The sequence below is a fragment of the Colius striatus genome, chromosome 6 (genome assembly GCF_028858725.1).
Source record: "Colius striatus isolate bColStr4 chromosome 6, bColStr4.1.hap1, whole genome shotgun sequence".
In the NCBI taxonomy this organism is placed as follows: Eukaryota; Metazoa; Chordata; class Aves; order Coliiformes; family Coliidae; genus Colius; species Colius striatus.
In genome coordinates, this window is record NC_084764.1 from 25,842,599 (window position 1) to 25,859,292 (window position 16,694).

Sequence of the window (16,694 nt, forward strand, 5' to 3'; positions counted from 1 at the left end):
CTATGAAGCCCTCTGTCATCTTACTCCATTTTGTTTTACTGGGCAGAGGAAGAGGAGTCTTCAGTAAGCAGGATTTCTCTTGTGTGTCAGTACAGTCCTGAAAAGCAAGCTGAGCCTTTCTTCTCTAAATGGAAAGGATCCCTGAGGTGAAAGCTCCCTTCAAACCAGGTTACTGACATTTACTTAATACCGTCTGTAGCAGGATTATCATTAAAGCTGCCCAAAAGCACATTAATCTCTCTGGATCCGTCCAAGTGCTGGATTGTAATGGCATTTAATCAGAGAAGGCTTTGATTTCTAAAGACAAGTGCAAACACTGAAATATCTGCCTGTGAAACAGTTACTTACTCATGCACAAGTGTAGCTGAGGCTGAGCATGCAGATAGGATATTGACAGTGGGAGGGAAGCTCGAAGAGGGGAGTTACCAAGAAATGAGTTGGTATTTTGAGGGAAAACCATACCATGGCAGGGCACCTGGATGGTCTGTTCCTGTTTCTAGACACAAGAGCATTTACAGTTTAGTTGGGAAGGTAAATTTGGAAGAGATGGGTAGAGCAGGAAAGGAAGGGAAAATAAACTGAAGGGCTGTCAAGGTATTTGTAGCATACTGTACGGAGGAAGGAAGGATAGCAAGGCTACTTAGTGCATGGACCTTTAAAGAAGATCAAATGGCACAAGTTCTCCTTTTGCATGCATTCTGATTTTACCAGGTTCATTTAGAGAGACTTTGTCTGCATAGAAATCTTAACATTATCTCTGGTCTGCTACAGAGGTCTTCCCTGTCCCTCCCTGTGGATGCTTTGCCTGTCTCCACAGAGACTGTTGGATCAGCAGGCTGTGGGAGCTGTGGAGCTTACAGATGCATTCATGGCGTATGCTGTATTGCCTCCAACTAATCAGCCAGCTCAGGCAGTGAAGTGGAGAGTCCCCCATGATCGTCCTGGCGTGGTCTTGAGTCAGAGAAAGGAAACCATGCTCACTGAGAGCCTGGTCATGAGCTGTGGATGATTCAGAAGTCAGGAAAGTGTTTTGTCCAGCTGAGAAGTGAAAGCAAGCAGCTGAGGTACTTAAGATGAGCTACTGTGCGCAATTATTGCCATCTGTCACCCCGTCCTACTGTGGCTTTTTGCTTCCTTCTGTTCCTAAATGGGATCTGCACTGGAACAGTATCTCTTTGCTCGATAAAGAGCCTAGCTACCTTCTCATGGTTGACAGCTTTGCAACTTGAAATATGCTTTCAGTGTGGGATTTACCCTTCTGCCAAAAGTCGGGAGCTGCTGTCTTGTAGCTGCTAAAATTTAAGTGGGATTTCCCAGCATAGGATCCCTTTGTCAGCACAAACGTCTCAAGTATTAGTGCTTATAACACTCAAGTGTTACATGAAATGGAGCATGGAGAGTAACATTGTTTCTAGGGAACATGGCTATTCTTACTGTTTGCACCTGCTGATTTAGTCTGAGGAGAAATTTCCCTGCAGATTCTCCTACATTTCCTCTTGTCTGAAGCTTAATGAATACTCACAAGGCACTGGTAAGCAAGGATAGTGACGTCCAGCATTTACAGCTTCTGCACTCTGCAAAGACACCAGGTAAAAGAGTTAAATTACACACAAGCCCATTTCTTACAGAAAGTCTCAATTGATTGCTTAAGTCTCGGCAAGATGCTTTACATTAAATCTAAGAAAATATGACTACATTTAAAGCCAAGGGAAAATGATCCCCATGGCCTTTTTGGGTTTGACGGAGATGCAAGAAACAAATAAACAACAATGGGTCTTCTCTACCTACGTCCTTTTGAGAATCTGTAGAAACTTGTTAAGTTAGTCCCCCAGTTTCCTGGGCAGATGAGTCAGAATATTTCTCCTCACTTAAATGCTGTGGAAGATGGGGCATTGAGCAAGAAAAGAATTTCTTCAGTCCTCAACAGAGTGTACGAGGCGTGCTAGGCATGCTTCAAGAGTCCTAAAATCTATTCCTGTATCTTAATGATATTGTATATGTTCAGATATCATGATGCTAGATCAGTGCCTAGTGTCTGCAGTGTCTTGATCCTCACAACTGGATCACAGGGAACAGAGTGTGAAATCAGATCTCTTGTATGTGACCGTCCTAATCTGCTATGCACAAGAGCCATTTCCGATCAGAGACAGAGCAGGCTCCCAATTGTTGCTGTTCTCCATCCACACCCCATGCTAATTTGACACGAGTTTAATTGGTCAGGATTGCCCTAGCAGGATTAAGCAAACTCTTAGATGATGGCTGTAATAACAACAATGAAAGAAAGCAAAAACCCCATACACTCTTCAATCCAATTAACCTTCGATTAAAGTTCCAAAATCAATGCTATTATTTTGGCCTGAGGAGGTAATATTGAGCCCTGAGAAATGAGCTGCACAACGACCTTTACTTTTAATGAGATCAATAGAAGTTAGTGTCGCCATCTCTTAAAATAATTGGCAAATATTACAGCCAAATTAAGGCCAGAGACTAGTATCTGCTCTTGATCTAAAGAGACAGTCACAGATGGAGGTGGGACAGTAAGGGATGATGCCCTATTGGGCAGTTTCATCTGGGACTTCTCAGGGTCAGACGGTGAGATCAGCTCTACCAGACTATGTCACAGGATTTTTTTCTTTGCCTTTCTTCGTGTCACTTGAAGGCATGGAGTCAGGATTACTCCAGCTTGCTCATAAAGGCAGGAAAGTACCAGTGACTTTCCCTGGATAACCCAGACTGGTTTGTTACATTGCAGCTACCTGTGAACATAATGTAGGTGCCATCTTTTACTGTAGGAGTATACACAGGCTCAAATTTGCATGTCTTTCCATTCTGAGAGGTTTCTTGCTAACTATTGTGTGTTGGTGTTTGTAAAGATACTCAGTTGTGGTGAACATTCCAGTGTTTTCTTATTCAGGTTGCTCTGTCAGCTGTGTGCTGATTTATTATGAGGAGAGTTGCAGACAGGAGTTGCAAACTCGTGGTGTGTGCCCAGGAGTTTGCTGCTGTGGGGCTGTATGTGCGGGAATGTAATATGGGTTCATCAAAAGTGCCTTCTAGTAGATCATGTGAGGGTAGCAAGTTGTCTAAGCTTTCAAAACTGATAACGTCAGCATTTTGCAGCTGTATATGAATGCAAGAAATGTATCACTGCTACTGCCTATACTACAGCTTGAGAGTCTCTGGATTAGATGACAGCAAGGTAGTAGGTGTATTTGATAAAATACTTAGTACACTGGATATGAGTTGGTTAACTGGAAAAGCTGGAGATTAGTAGGGAAATTGCAAAGCAGGTAAGAAACTGGTAGAGGCAATCAATGGTGGGGAGGAATTACTGTAGTGGAGTTCTGTGAGGTTTGCACTTCACACTGATTGTATTTAATAAATCCAGCGATGACCTTGACACAAAAAGAGCCGTGTGAAGGAGGCTGTTGATGACACTGAGTTGAGAGGTTCTGTCATTGTAGAGGAGGACTGGAGTAGCAATAGCACTTGGTGTCCTTGAAGACTGAAGTGATAGAGAAGGGTAAAAATGAGCAACACCAAGTGAAAAGCCGTGCACTTCAAAACTAATAAGAAGAATTTCTTCAATATGCTGGGAGTTTATCAGAAGGAGGTGTTAGACAATTGCAGAGTAGGTATGTGTTTCCAGTGCAGTGGTGGCTGTGTAAAAGGCAGGTTGACTCCTAGGACACGTCAGATAACAGAACATCCTGTAGAAATTAGGCACTATTTACACTGTATTTATGCTGATAATTGTCTTACTGGTGAACAGATTGGAGTTGTAAATACTGCAGAGGGAAAGAACTAGCTAAACTCTAGGGTTATGTTAGCTAAGGAAATGGTTAAACTGGACATAATTAAAATTAGGCTGAGATTTAGGGAAAAGGTTCTGGCCATCTGAACAGCAAATTTTTGGAACAACCTCCAAAGTCGTGCATTCTGTAGGTGATACTGCACAATAACAGTCCTTAATGCCTGCCCTGTATTCATATTTTCTTCTACATTGAGTGGTAACTCATGTAGGATAGATTGTGACACGTAGCATCCTTGCCATATTAGAATCATAGAATCATAGAATGGTAGGGGTTGGAAGACCCCTTTAGAGATCATTTAGTCCAACTCCCCTGCAGAAGCAGATTCACCTAGATCAGGTCGCATAGGAACGTGTCCAGGTGGGTCTTGAAGACCTCCAAGGAAGGAGACTCCACAACCCCCCTGGACAGCCTGTTCCGTCACTCTCACGGTGAAATAGTTTTGTCTTATGTTTAAATGGAACTTTTTGTGTTCCAGCTTCATCCCATTACCCCTTGTCCTGTTACTATTTACTATAGAAAAGAGGGATGTCCCAACCTCCTGACACCCATCCTTTAGATATTTATAAATGTTAATAAGATCTCCCCTCAATCTCCTCTTCTCCAGACTAAACAGCCCCACTTCCCGCAGCCTTTCCTCGTATGAAAGATGTTGTATACCCTTGATCATCTTGGTGGCCCTGCGCTGGACTCTCTCCAGAAATTCTCTGTCTCTCTTGAGCTGAGGAGCCCAGAACTGGACACGGGACTCCAGATGAGGCCTCACCAGGGCAGAGTAGAGGGGGAGCAGAACCTCCCTTGACCTGCTGGCCACACTCGATGCATCCCAGGATGCCATTGGCCTTCTTGGCCACAAGGGCACATTGCTGGCTCATATTTAGTTTATTATCAATCAGGACTCCCAGGTCTCTCTCTGCAGAGCTGCTCTGCAGCAGGTCAATCCCCAGCCTGTACTGGTGCATGGGGCTGTTCCTTCCCAGATGCAGGACTCTGCACTTGTCCTTGTTGAACTTCATGAGGTTCCTCTCTGCCCAACTCTCAAGCCAGTTGAGATCCCACTGAATGGCAGCACAGCCTTCTGGGGAATCAGCCAGTCCTCCCAGTTTGGTGTCATCAGGGAACTTGCTGAGGGTACACTCTGTCCCCTCATCCAGGTCATTGATGAAGATGTTGAACAAGACTGGCCCCAGAACCCATCCCTGTGGAACTCCACTGGCCACAGGCCTCCAACTTGATTCTGTGCCATTGATCACCACCCTCTGGGCTCTGTCATTCAGCCAGCTCTCGATACACCTCACTGTCCCCTCATCCAAGCCACACTGCCTGAGCTTTCTGATGAGGATGTTGTGGGAGACAGTGTCAAAAGCCTTGCTGAAGTCAAGGTAGATGACATCTGCTGCTCTCCCCTCATCTAGCCAGCCGGCTATGCACTCATAGAAGGATATCAGGTTGGTCAAACAGGATTTCCCCTTGGTGAAGCCATGTTGACTCCTCCTGATATTGAGAACATGAAATGAACTTCATGTGCTTAGTTTGGTGACGAGTTACTCCAAGCCTGTCTGTTATACGTATCTCTCTGTGTCTCTCTGTGTCTCATTGTTTTTGCCCAGGCTGCTGACTCCACTTGGCCATCTGCAATCTGCTTATTCTTAAACTGCCATTTTTTCAAAATGAGAACATTGAGCTGAAAATGTGTGGTTTGCCTGACACAGTGTCACGGTCATGTTGTGTAACATGGAAGTGGCAGGTTGCTATTTGCATTGACTGGTGAGGCCACAGGTTCACTTGATGACTGTAGTCATTATGTTCTGTTGCAGCATAGCAAAAACACACCTTCTGGCAATAGGCAAGGATGTGCTACTGGCCAGAGCCAGAGTCTGGTGTCATCTTGACATACCAAGCTCAACTCTGCTTGCTGACTAGCATACTATTTTAATGTGTTGCACCTTTATTATGCCACTCCTGATTACACTCCCCTTCTGCCTAGTTGTATTTCTTGTAGCATGTCCAATGCTACAAGTGCTTCTACTTCCTTGCTATTCAAACCTTCTAGCATCGGTAGATGGCCCCTCCTCTGCTGTTCCTTAGTCAACTTCAGAATCTTCAGCACTTTCAGCCTTTTTCCCAAGTAAATTCCTCCTGCATCCTGCTCATGTATTTGCTTTCTGTGAACTCGCTCAGTATAGCCTGCATCTCTCTGACAATGAGGTGTCTGGAAGTGCGTGCAGGACTCCAAGGGTGATTATTATTTTTTTACAATGTGCAGCAGAACAATGCTGGGACACCTTGGTGAAGATAGGGACCTTCTTGTGTTGGATGATAAAGAGGGAAAGGAATGGTGACCTCTCTGTGTCGTAACAAAATGCCTTTGTGTGTTTACATTGGTCTTTGCTTCTGTAAATCACTGCAACCTTTTGTCTAATTTTTGATGTACCCTCACCCCGAGGTCATAGCCTAAATGCATGCTGAATTCTTCTTTTTCTCTTGAATAGAGGTTTTCACACGTTCGTTTTCTCATTTCACCTAAATACATTTTTCCAAAGTGAATTCTATTTATGTGTTTTATCCAATGGCCTTCTCAGTAAGAGTGGAATGGAGGCCCGTGGTGAGAGGGCACAGTACTGGAGAGTTAATGTATTTAAAGGTTTCATCTTTTTTCCTCTAACTTTTTTCTCTAGAAATATGAACTTTTGTCTGAATTATAGTGATAGGTTGCTCTTCACATGTTATACCTTAAGCCCTAGAAATATAATCTTCTTTTCTGTTCAGAATTCAGCATTTCTATCTTAATTTAATTTTCATCCTATTTAAGAGGAATGTCAACAGTATATATGGAGATATTTTAGTGTGCAGCACAACTTCATCTCTTACACTGGGTATTTTTTTTCCTCAAAGTTAAGGCTGTTTATATGCTTATGTCATAAATCCCTGTAGCGTATCTTCTGTATGCTAACTAAATTACACAGAATGTGTTCCTCTTTCTTAAAGAAGCCGTAAAGTCAATGAATTAATAAGTACAGCTACTCAATGTTGCTTTTTGGGGAATAGGTAAATACAAATACATCAGGGTATGGGGATCTTGCAGTGAAGATTTTCTTGTACCCGTGACCCAGCCTGTGGGTCTTAACGGTGCTGCAGCCCCTCTGTTTTCATGGTAAGATGGGAAGGTCAATCCAGAGCTTCTTTTTTGTTGCATCATTGGCTGTAAAAGGCTGTGACCTCAGATCTTTTTAGTAACCTGTCTGCTGCTGGTGGCTCAGGAGGGGAGACCTTCCATGCATCTGGAGCCTACAGCCTTACCATAAGATGCTATTATGAGACTGGTATTGATAACGTGGTGAGATGTGTTTTTGTAAGATCCTGGGATGTTTGAGATTGGAAGGGACCTGCTAAGGCAGGGTCAACTAGATGTTCAGACCAGCTTACTCAGGGTCTTTCAAACCTCCAAGGATGGAGATGGTGTGGCCTCTCTGGGCAGTTTGTTCCACTGCTTGACTTTCTCAACATTACTGCAGCATAGAAAGAGAATTTGCTCGCTTTGAAGCAGCCCATAGTCCAGTGCCCCAAATAATAGCTTTCCAGGCTTTAGCCATGACCAACCAACAGGTTTGCAGAAGTGCCAGCCCTTTTCTGGACTTGTGTTTAATGGGTAGGAGGCATCATGTTGTGCCTAAGATTGACTCCAAGTCTTCATCTTCAATAATTCAATAATCTTCAAAGATTCTTGGAGGACAAACAGCCAAGGCAGAGGCAGAGAGGGCAAACAACCGAGGCAGAGAGGGCAAAATGCGTTTCCCTCAGTGTGCGCACAGGTGTCATGGTTGGCTCTATAATCAGTTATGATGTCCCAAACTCTTCTTACTGGTATGCAGGACCCTGGGAGGTGGTGTGAGTGAGTGACTCGCTTAAAACAGTCTATCTGGCACACTCTTGGACTGTCAGCAAGTGTTACTCAGTTCTTCTAGGAGGTCACAGCACCTGGTGCTTTTGGTCTTATCTGATTTTAGACCAGCTTGTTGATCTAGGAGATCTATAATCACAGAATCATAGGGTTGGAAGGGACCTTGAAAGATCATCTAGTCCAAACCCCAAGGGTCACTTCATTGCTCCAGAAATCTCTGCTGGTGATGCAGAAGGGGAACATCATTTCACCCAGATAGTCCTCATGCTACCAGCTGTGTGGCAGTAGGAGAGATGCACTAGAAGAAAGGGCAGGACTGTGACATGCCACTTCTGTGCATGGTTTGGCATGAGGACAGCATTTTCCATCATTCAGCAATGGCTCCAGGTCCCACTTGAGGGACAGAGAGTTGTCCCACCTGGTCCTACAGCTGTCCCTGTTGGTGTGCTGCAGGAAGGGTTTCCATTATTTCTCCTTGCTTGTAGTTGCTTGAGCACTGTTCATAATGAACACTTTTCTCTGAGGTGGGTGAAACAAACCTGTCTGGCTGGTTTTCTGCAGGATGAACTGTCATTAGCATCCCCATTACCTCTCCTACCACCTTTGCTTATGGGGACAGCTGCCTGTTTGTTTCTTACACTGTGTCTGAGGACATGCTTGGAATCATTTCTAATGATTACCTTTTAATTGCTCGTTCAGCACTCTGTTGTGGAGCACTGTGCTGCTCTCTGATGGCAGAGAGGGCCGGCAGTGGGATGGCAGGGCGAGTCAGCTGTGTTAGTGCATGGTGAGAGATTGATCCTGGGCCCTGGGGATATTTGCTTGCTCCTAGGAGATTTTTAACTTTAATAACATCTCTCAGTGATAAGGGGCAGTGCTATGGAGGGACACAGCAGTGACAGGATGATTTGAACAGTCTTTCTGTGCTGTTTCATCTTCATAGACATAACAAATCAGATTAGCATGGGTCTGAGGAAAGGAAGGGGGAAAGCATGATGGAGAGAGGGGAGAGGGAACTCATGTTCCCTCTGGTAAGCAGATGGATAGGCTTTCTCCTCCCACCTCTTCTCCGCTGGGTCCTGTTGCTATCCATTGATGGAAATACCTGAGTCTTTTTCTAAGCAGTCTCTTACCCACACCAGCATGTCTTTCCATGCCTTCCCTGTGGATGCCTGTCTGCCCCTATTTGCTGCTCACTTTCCCCCTTGTCACCAGAAACCCCATTCCTACGCACAGGTATTTTTTTTTCTTTTTTATGCCAGTTTATTTAAGAGTCCTTACATAACCCCTGACCCCACAAACACCTTCATTGTGCCCCCTGTATGGATCCTTCTCTGAATGCACTGGCTTACCCCTGGTAGGTGCCAGCAGCCAGCCACTTTGTGCATTTCTCAGGGTGAGGAGCTGCAGGAGCTTTGCACAGCGGCATTGGGACACGCCAGACCCTTGTTCTCCACAGTGTTGGCTTGCAGGGGCTGCCTCCCCTCCCCAGCAGCACCCTGCTGTGGGTGCCAGTGTGTGACCATCTCCTGTCTCCTCACAGATCTCTCGCAACCTGGGCAAGCTCTACAGTGAAATGATCTTTGTGAATGGCTTTGTGCACTGTGACCCTCACCCAGGCAATGTGCTAGTGAAGAAATGCCCAGCCTCTGGCAAGGCCCACATTATCCTCCTGGACCACGGGCTCTACCAGGTAGGTAGCTGTGGGGTATCCAGGGCCTTGTGAGGCTGAAAGAGCTGCAACCCTGTCCCCTGAGCCTGTAGGAGCCCTTTTTGCCTGTAACTCCCATAACCCGCCAAGGATATTTCCTGGCTCTGAAATGGAGGATAGGGGAGAGCCAAGGGACACAAGGCTTTCCTCCCCAGTCCCCTGTCCTCTGTGGACTTCTGAGGGCCATGCCTCCCTCCACAGGTGCTGAGCGAGTCCTTCCGCATGGACTACTGCCGCCTTTGGCAGGCCCTCATCAAGGCTGACATGAAGAGAGTGCAGAAGTACAGCCGGCGGCTCGGCGCGGGGGATCTGTACCCTCTGTTTGCCTGCATGCTGACCGCCAGGTCCTGGGACTCTGTCAACAGGGGCATCGACCGCTCGCCAGTCTCAGCCAGCGAGGTAGGTCCCGTCTGCCCTTCCTTCTCTTGTGCCCTTCCCTCTCCTCAGGTACCTTCCTTTGTTGTGACCACCTGCACCGCTGAGATCGCAGCGCTGCGGGGCAGGCCCTGGCAGCTCTGAACCAAATTCTGCATTGATAGTGAGCTAGAAAAAGCCAGGACTCCTTCTGCAATGTGTTTTGTAGTGGCTGAACCTGATTTCCCAGTTTCACTTGTCATGGGCTGCTTAAATTTTACATAATATTTTAATGGCTAAATGTTCACCAGTTCTGGCAGGGGAAACATTAGTACATCAGCCTTTTCTTTAAAAAGTGTTGAATGCAGCTGTGCAGGGAACCATCAAGGATAGGTTAAGGTAGAGGAGACATAAAGGCTTAGTGGGAAGACATGAGAAGGATAATGCGTTATCACTATTCATGTAAATGACTATCAGCACTGATACAAATTCCTAAAAACCCTTGGAAATTACCTCCCAATCAGAAACACTATTAACTTGGAGTCAAGGTTGCTTAACTGCAGATCCTGTCAACTCAATCACTACAAATCTGGGAAATTGCCACTTACATTCTCCACCGTTTCCTGTCCACACATGCTGGGATCCTTCTCACGCCTCCTCGCACTCCTGACACGCACACACAGCCTTAAGAATAGTAGCAGCTCCTGCCGACTGTGCTGTTTTTAGAGATGAGCCTTCAGTGTTATGATTTCAGTCTGTAGGTAGAAACACATATCCTATGGTTTGTTTTTATCTTTACACATTTATAGTAGAGAGGATGACATTCATTTAAGCAGTGTTTATAATATTGCCCTGTGAAGTTCTCTTCGGGAAATTCCTTTGGGTTGGTGTTTCATTTTGATGGATGTGGGAGAATTTGCTGCACTGGCTTGCCATTATCCATAGCAATGAGTAGGTCAGACACCTTGGGTAATGGACCCCCCACCCAGTAATTTGATTCCTTCTTACCTGAGATAATTTTCTGCATATCAGAAATAATATAGGGACTGTCTAGCAGATCTGTGCTTGATCTGGTGGGTTCTGGACCTGCTAGCCCTTGAAAAAAATATCAAAGGCATCAAACCAAATCAGCACAGACCTGGCTCCAACACTACAAGGCCAGTGTTGAATCTGAGGCAATAAGCAATGTTTATCCTAAACTGGCTTGTGAAGTTTATGCCAGAGGTGCAACTGCAGCTGCATGCCTTATGTGGGCTAATGAACTTTGACACTGAGTTGAATGGCATGTATGGAGCCAGCTCTGTTGCCTTTGCTTGCATGACACAACTAATGCTGAAGCTGGATAATTTTCTGGCAGATAATGGGGAGCTGAGCAGATTTGCTGTGGCATTAGGAAATGAGCTGCTGCTTGCCCTTAGTTTAGAGGTGAGTTTGAAAGATGTTATCAGCAGCAAGAGCCAAGCGCTGTGTAGGCAGGTGTGATCAGCACTGAGCTCCAGAGGGTGCTTGAGGATGTGTCTACATGAGAGTAGCCTGTGAGACACAGGAGCAACCTTCCTGAAACAAAATGTCATCCGTAGTGCTGTGTCCAGTCTATGCACTGTGCCTCCAGAAAAGTTGACACTAGGGCCAGTCCAGTAGGAAGCTACAAGGACAAGCAGATGCAACCCATGAGGCAAATGTGAGCAAGTTAGAGCAAAGGCAAGTCTAGATAAACGTGGGTTGATAAGAGTTGTAGTAATGGTTTGGGAATCCGTTAGACTGCTGCAAATGAGGCAAGAGGTAATGGGTTTAAACTCAGCTCAGAAGATTGGAGTTAAACATGAGAAAAGCCAATGGAATGGTAGTGCAGATGGTCTGGAAAGGCTTGGAGTCACATCACTGGAGAGTTTTAGGAGCAGGCAAGGTAAAAGTGTGAGGATTGCCACAGGTGTAGTTGTTCTGCTGTAAGCCAAGGCCAGGCAGCTGACCGCTCAGGGTGGCTGCTAGCCTCGTCTCCTCTGATTTGATGATTGTGTTTTGCTGCATTCTGCAGCAGCCTCAGCAACTGCAGCCAAGGGGCTTTTCTCAGGTCCTGTGGCATAGCTCGTTTTTCCCTCTGCGCAAAGGCTTTGCCTTTGACAGAAAATGACAGTTCTGATGGCAGATCATGTGCTTGTTTTGTGATGTGGACAAGCAGCTGGAGCTACAAATAAAAAGAAAAGAAATAGAAAAGAAAACCTACGTGTGGAAAGTAAAACAGGCTCTGCAGTGATGCTGGCTGGAGTAAGGGATAAGAGATAATCAAGGAAGAATTTTCTGCCAACAAATAAAGGAACAAAACATTTCACATTTACGTGACCTAAGCATCTTTTTGCTGAAGCTTTGTGTATTTGGTCAGTGACAGAGGCAGGAAGACACAAAGATTTATTTGTCAGCAGCAAAGCAACCATGGTGATGTGTGAGCTGTATACCTCTCTGACCATCATGACTTGTACACTTGATTTGTGCAGGGCTGTTAATTTATAATCTGAAGTTCCCAAAGAGGGAGTGTGAGATCCCATATGGTGAAATATAGGCCAGCCGTCATTCCTTCCAGAGGAAAGAAGGTTTTAGAGTTGTCCTTCTCCACAAAGGAGCCTCTCTCTTGAAGAAGTCATTTACTGCCTTCTGCACGTGTCCTGCTGGATTCTGGAGATTTCAGACGTTCCAAGGGCTTCTCTTTGGATTTGCTGAGGTGGCTTATGTTTGGAGGTGGCTCATGTTTGGAGGGGAGCCCATCACCCATCTTAAGTGGCTCAGGCTGCAGCCCTACAGTTATTGCTGTAATCTTGCCAAGGGCAGTATATTTTTTTGGAAGCTGAGAGACCCAGGAATGTAAAGAACCACCTGTGTCTGCCTTGTGTTAATGCTTTTTTTCCAAGCACCTGCTAGTGGCATCTGACAGATGACAGTTTTTGATCTTTAGGGTTAGCACAATGCTTAACTGCATGGAGCTTTCCCACTTCTGCTGTGTTGAAGGCAGAGGACTAAACTAGGCCTTGGAAACAGCTTCATCAGTATAGGATAAAGCCATCAGTTGCATGGGACAGCAAGACAAGGAGAAGGCTGGTTGTCCTTGCAGCTTGCCTCCACCTTCCTGAGCAGTCCTTGTGCTGCTTGCATCTCTGACAGCTTTGGGGCCAGCGAGGTGTGACTCAGTCAAAAGACTGCAGAGCGCCCTGTTCCCCTGAGAGGGTGTTAATGATGCCAGTGAGGGACAGGGCTTTGGCCCATGGAGGGGCAGAGGGGAAAGAGCAGCAGGGATCTGTGACTGTGCTGTGTGTGCTTGGGACAGCCAGGTATCTGCAGGAGAGCCGGGTGCTTCTGGCCTAGAGTCATGGCTGGGAAAGCACCATCTCCTCCTGCCAAATCTCATCTTCACCTGTGCCTGTGTTTCCCATGCACTCTAAGCTGCTTTCTCCTTTCTCCCCGCTGGCCACAGGACGTGGAGATCCGGTCCAACGCTGCTGCGTACCTACCCCAGATCACCCAGCTCCTCAACAACGTACCCCGACAGATGCTGCTGCTCCTCAAGACCAATGACTTGTTAAGGGGCATTGAGTCAGCCCTACAGACGCGGGCCAGTGCCAGCTCCTTCCTCAACATGTCTCGCTGCTGCATCAGAGCTGTTTCCACGTGAGTCTTGCAGGCACCAGGGGCCAGACATGGAGCAGCAGGGGCTGCCTGTCCCTGGGGACTAGGAGCCAGGGGAAGATCCCAGGGCCAGCAGGCCAGCAAGGGCCCAGGCCCACAGTGGATGAGCAAGATGAACAAGACAGACCCTGGGGTGGTGGTGCTCAGGGCCAGTGAAAAGTCCTTATCATAATGCAACATCATGGTGATGGGACAGGTCCAAGGTCAAACCAGAAAGTCAATCTGTAGATCAGATCCAGCAGTTGTCAGGCAGGTCTGTGGTGACAAGATGAGAGGCCAGTATGTGAGTTGAGGTCCAGGTCAAGGGGCTTCGCAGCAGGACATGAGCTAGGGACCATTACTCCTCTGATATTGCTCAGGCATGGACTGAAGGTGCGGGCCTGAGATTAACTGGAGCTCCTGGGCTTATGAGCAAAGGTTTGGAAGAGGTCTCAGGCTAGTCAGGGCCATTAAAGCTTATTAGACCCCCCCACTCAGGGCCTTGAGAAGGCCTAACTTTACCTCTTTACTTCCTACTGTCAGCTGTGGACCTCCCTGCTTTATTATCACATCTGCTGTGGTCCTGCCTCTGCTCAGTTACATGTCTCAGCCTCTGTGCTGTTCTCATGCCCATCAGCCTCTCCAGAGGACAGGTCTGTCACCCTGACACTGGGAACAGGAATGGAGTTGGAGATCTTAGGGTAAGGGTTTAGGGTTTCGTCCCTCCAGAGGAAGTGAAGGGGCTTCCTGCCCATTATATGCATCACCACTGAGAAGTATTTGTGGGTAAGAAAGACCTTGAGGTTCCCTACTAGCAGTTCTGTAGTCTGATTGAGGGTCGATGTTTAAAAGCCAGGAACGGGAGTCATGCAAGTGATTTCCATCAGGGAGTCTTATGAGTCAATGCACTTCAGATTCCTCCTCCTTGCAGAAGAAATAACAGTTATTTCTCTGGCTGCTGAGGGACCTACAAAGCCCAGTCAACCTCTACTTCTAAAGAAAGGTGAAAAATTACTTCCTGGAATCTGAGTGTCAGGATTGCTGGGCTCTTAGAAGTGTTCTACCAGGAAAGTTTATAGGGATGTGCTCCTGTCCCTGTTAGATGAAGTGAGGTTGGGCATAGAAGCAGAGGATGTTATGGCTCTGGGTCACCACATACAGTGGGGAGAGAAGTGGGTGCACAAGAGAGCAGGCTGTCTCTGATGAGATTCCTGTTGGGAAGGCCATCCCTAGCTCCTGAGGAACATTACTTGGAGAAAACCCCTATTCCCAGGGGTCCCTGCTGCTGATAATTCTCCAGATGTGGGGTGTTCCCTTCCCTTGGAAAGGGTCAGTTGTACTAAAGACATTGGAGATGCCTCCTTCCTGCCGGGCCACGTCTGGCTGGATCTAACGCAGCTGTTTCTCTCATTCTAGGTACCAGAGGAGCAAGAGTCACTCGCTTTACAGGAGGGCCCAGATCTCACTCACAGAAGCCCTGAGCCTGTGGCAGATCAACTTGTATGAACTCTTCCTGTGGCTGAAGGGGTCACAGCTGGGGAACTGGGTCATTGCTCTCCTGAGCTGGATGCACCATTCCACGTACTGACATGAACTGGTGGGAGAGGTCTGAGTGCTCCCTCCCAGCCTTCAGCTCTCCATGGCACATTTGCCTTTCTGACTGTTTCAATCTAGTCTGTGGCCTATTTCCGGGTCTGGTTCCACATTACATGCTGCACTGTCATTGCTTGTTACAGCATTAGCTTTCTCTGTGGCACTGGGAGATGGAGCCAGTACCAGAGCTCTGCTGTTTCATGGCTTAGGAAAAGGAGGTGTGGGACACTGCATGTCAGGAAGGGCAGGGTACTTTCCTTCACAACCTGAGCAGGGGAAATTCCACCCAGATTCCAGTGGAACTGCACTGGAAGCAAAAGCCTCTCCGTGGGTCTTTCTTAGACAATCTTACCCTGCTCAGAATGCCCCAGAACATTTCTCAGATCCTCAGAGAGAGGTGGTAAGTCCCTTTAAAATCCAGTAACATTTGTATTAGTTCTTGCAATCTCCTTAGTCTGGATTACTGTCTGGATGTGCAGAGAGTTTCTTAGAGGGCTGAGACCTTATGGAGAGCTGGCGCTAGGGCTTCCTCTCCCAGCATCAGGGAAAGAGGATCCTAGTGGTGAGAGTAGGGGGCTGGGAGCCTGACTTTCTAAGGTTTGTCTCTAGTCCTGTCAGCAAGTGCCTCTGTGTTTTTGGACTTGTCTTGACCTGTTTCCTTTCAGGTGAAATAGGAGAAGGGGGTGGTGGTCCTGCCTCTTTTGTGAAATTCAGGGAAGGCAGGAGGAATGACAACTCAGGGCTCTGAAACTGCTGGTAATGTATGTGTACTGTACAGTACTGCCACACAACAAAATAAATGTGTCATATCAAAGACCTTTGGGGAGGGGTGCCTGGCTGTGCACTCAGGGCACTTGGGCCACTAACCTCAGTCCTGTTTCCTTTTCTCCACTGAGTGAGCGATGCCAGGCCGTGCTGTTAAGTCCTTGCAAGCTGAATGAAATGGCCTCTTGGTCTTTCCTCTTCCCAAGAGGTGTGTTTCACACCTGTGTCATCTGGTGCTGCATCCAATGTGTGTTGGGACAGGATAGAGGAGTGGGCATCATTCTGCTGGGAGGATGCAGCAGTCCTTGCCACCCAGACCCACGCTGAGCCTGCCTCCTCCCTGCCTGTGTGACTGTGCCCCAGCACAGCTGGGAGACCTCCTCACCTTTGTGGTGACACTGGGCGTTTTGCCTCGTCCCTACCTGTGACATTTCACTGCTGCTGCCTCGGACAAAAGCGTGCCACTTGCTCGGTGCTGCAAGTGATGAGGCTGATGGCTTTGACTGCAGCTATGGGACAGCTACTGGGAAGTCTCACCCACAGATCATCTTTGTGTGAGATGCATTTGTCATCCTGGGAGATGTCCCTGCTGCTTGTGAGGGTTTGTGTAGCTGGGGAGGGTGAATAGATGTAATTGCTCAAATCATTCCAACTTTCTCATAAACTCTCTTGGTGAAAGGGGACGTGTAGGACAGGATGGGGATGTCCCTGTACTGCCAGTAAGCTTGCTAAGCTGAGGGTCGTTCCTCAGGCCCCAGGCTCTTCCTGAGAGCGAGCCACAAGAAGACCATGTACTCTCCCAGTTTGCCTGCAGTTTCTCAGCTTGCATGGGTGCCAGACCTCACCTTGCAGGGGCTCCGTTTTTGTGGGGAGGGAGGAGTGGCAGTGTGGGTGAGTGCATGTG

At 47.1% G+C, this 16,694-nt stretch overlaps 1 protein-coding gene across 4 annotated transcripts in view; it reads left to right on the forward strand.

Annotated features, from left to right (window-relative positions):
* Nucleotides 1-15,848, forward strand: part of ADCK1 (aarF domain containing kinase 1) — an 83,702-nt gene extending 67,854 nt beyond the window's left edge. For all 4 annotated transcript variants that reach the window (XM_061997865.1, XM_061997867.1, XM_061997864.1 and 1 more), the window contains 4 exons: nucleotides 9,257-9,406; nucleotides 9,626-9,823; nucleotides 13,242-13,435; nucleotides 14,849-15,848. In XM_061997865.1, the coding sequence (XP_061853849.1) occupies nucleotides 9,257-9,406; nucleotides 9,626-9,823; nucleotides 13,242-13,435; nucleotides 14,849-15,020 (714 nt within the window). In that variant the 3' untranslated portion in view covers nucleotides 15,021-15,848. The remainder of the gene's footprint in view (nucleotides 1-9,256; nucleotides 9,407-9,625; nucleotides 9,824-13,241; nucleotides 13,436-14,848) is intronic.
* The last annotated feature ends 846 nt before the right edge of the window (nucleotides 15,849-16,694 follow it).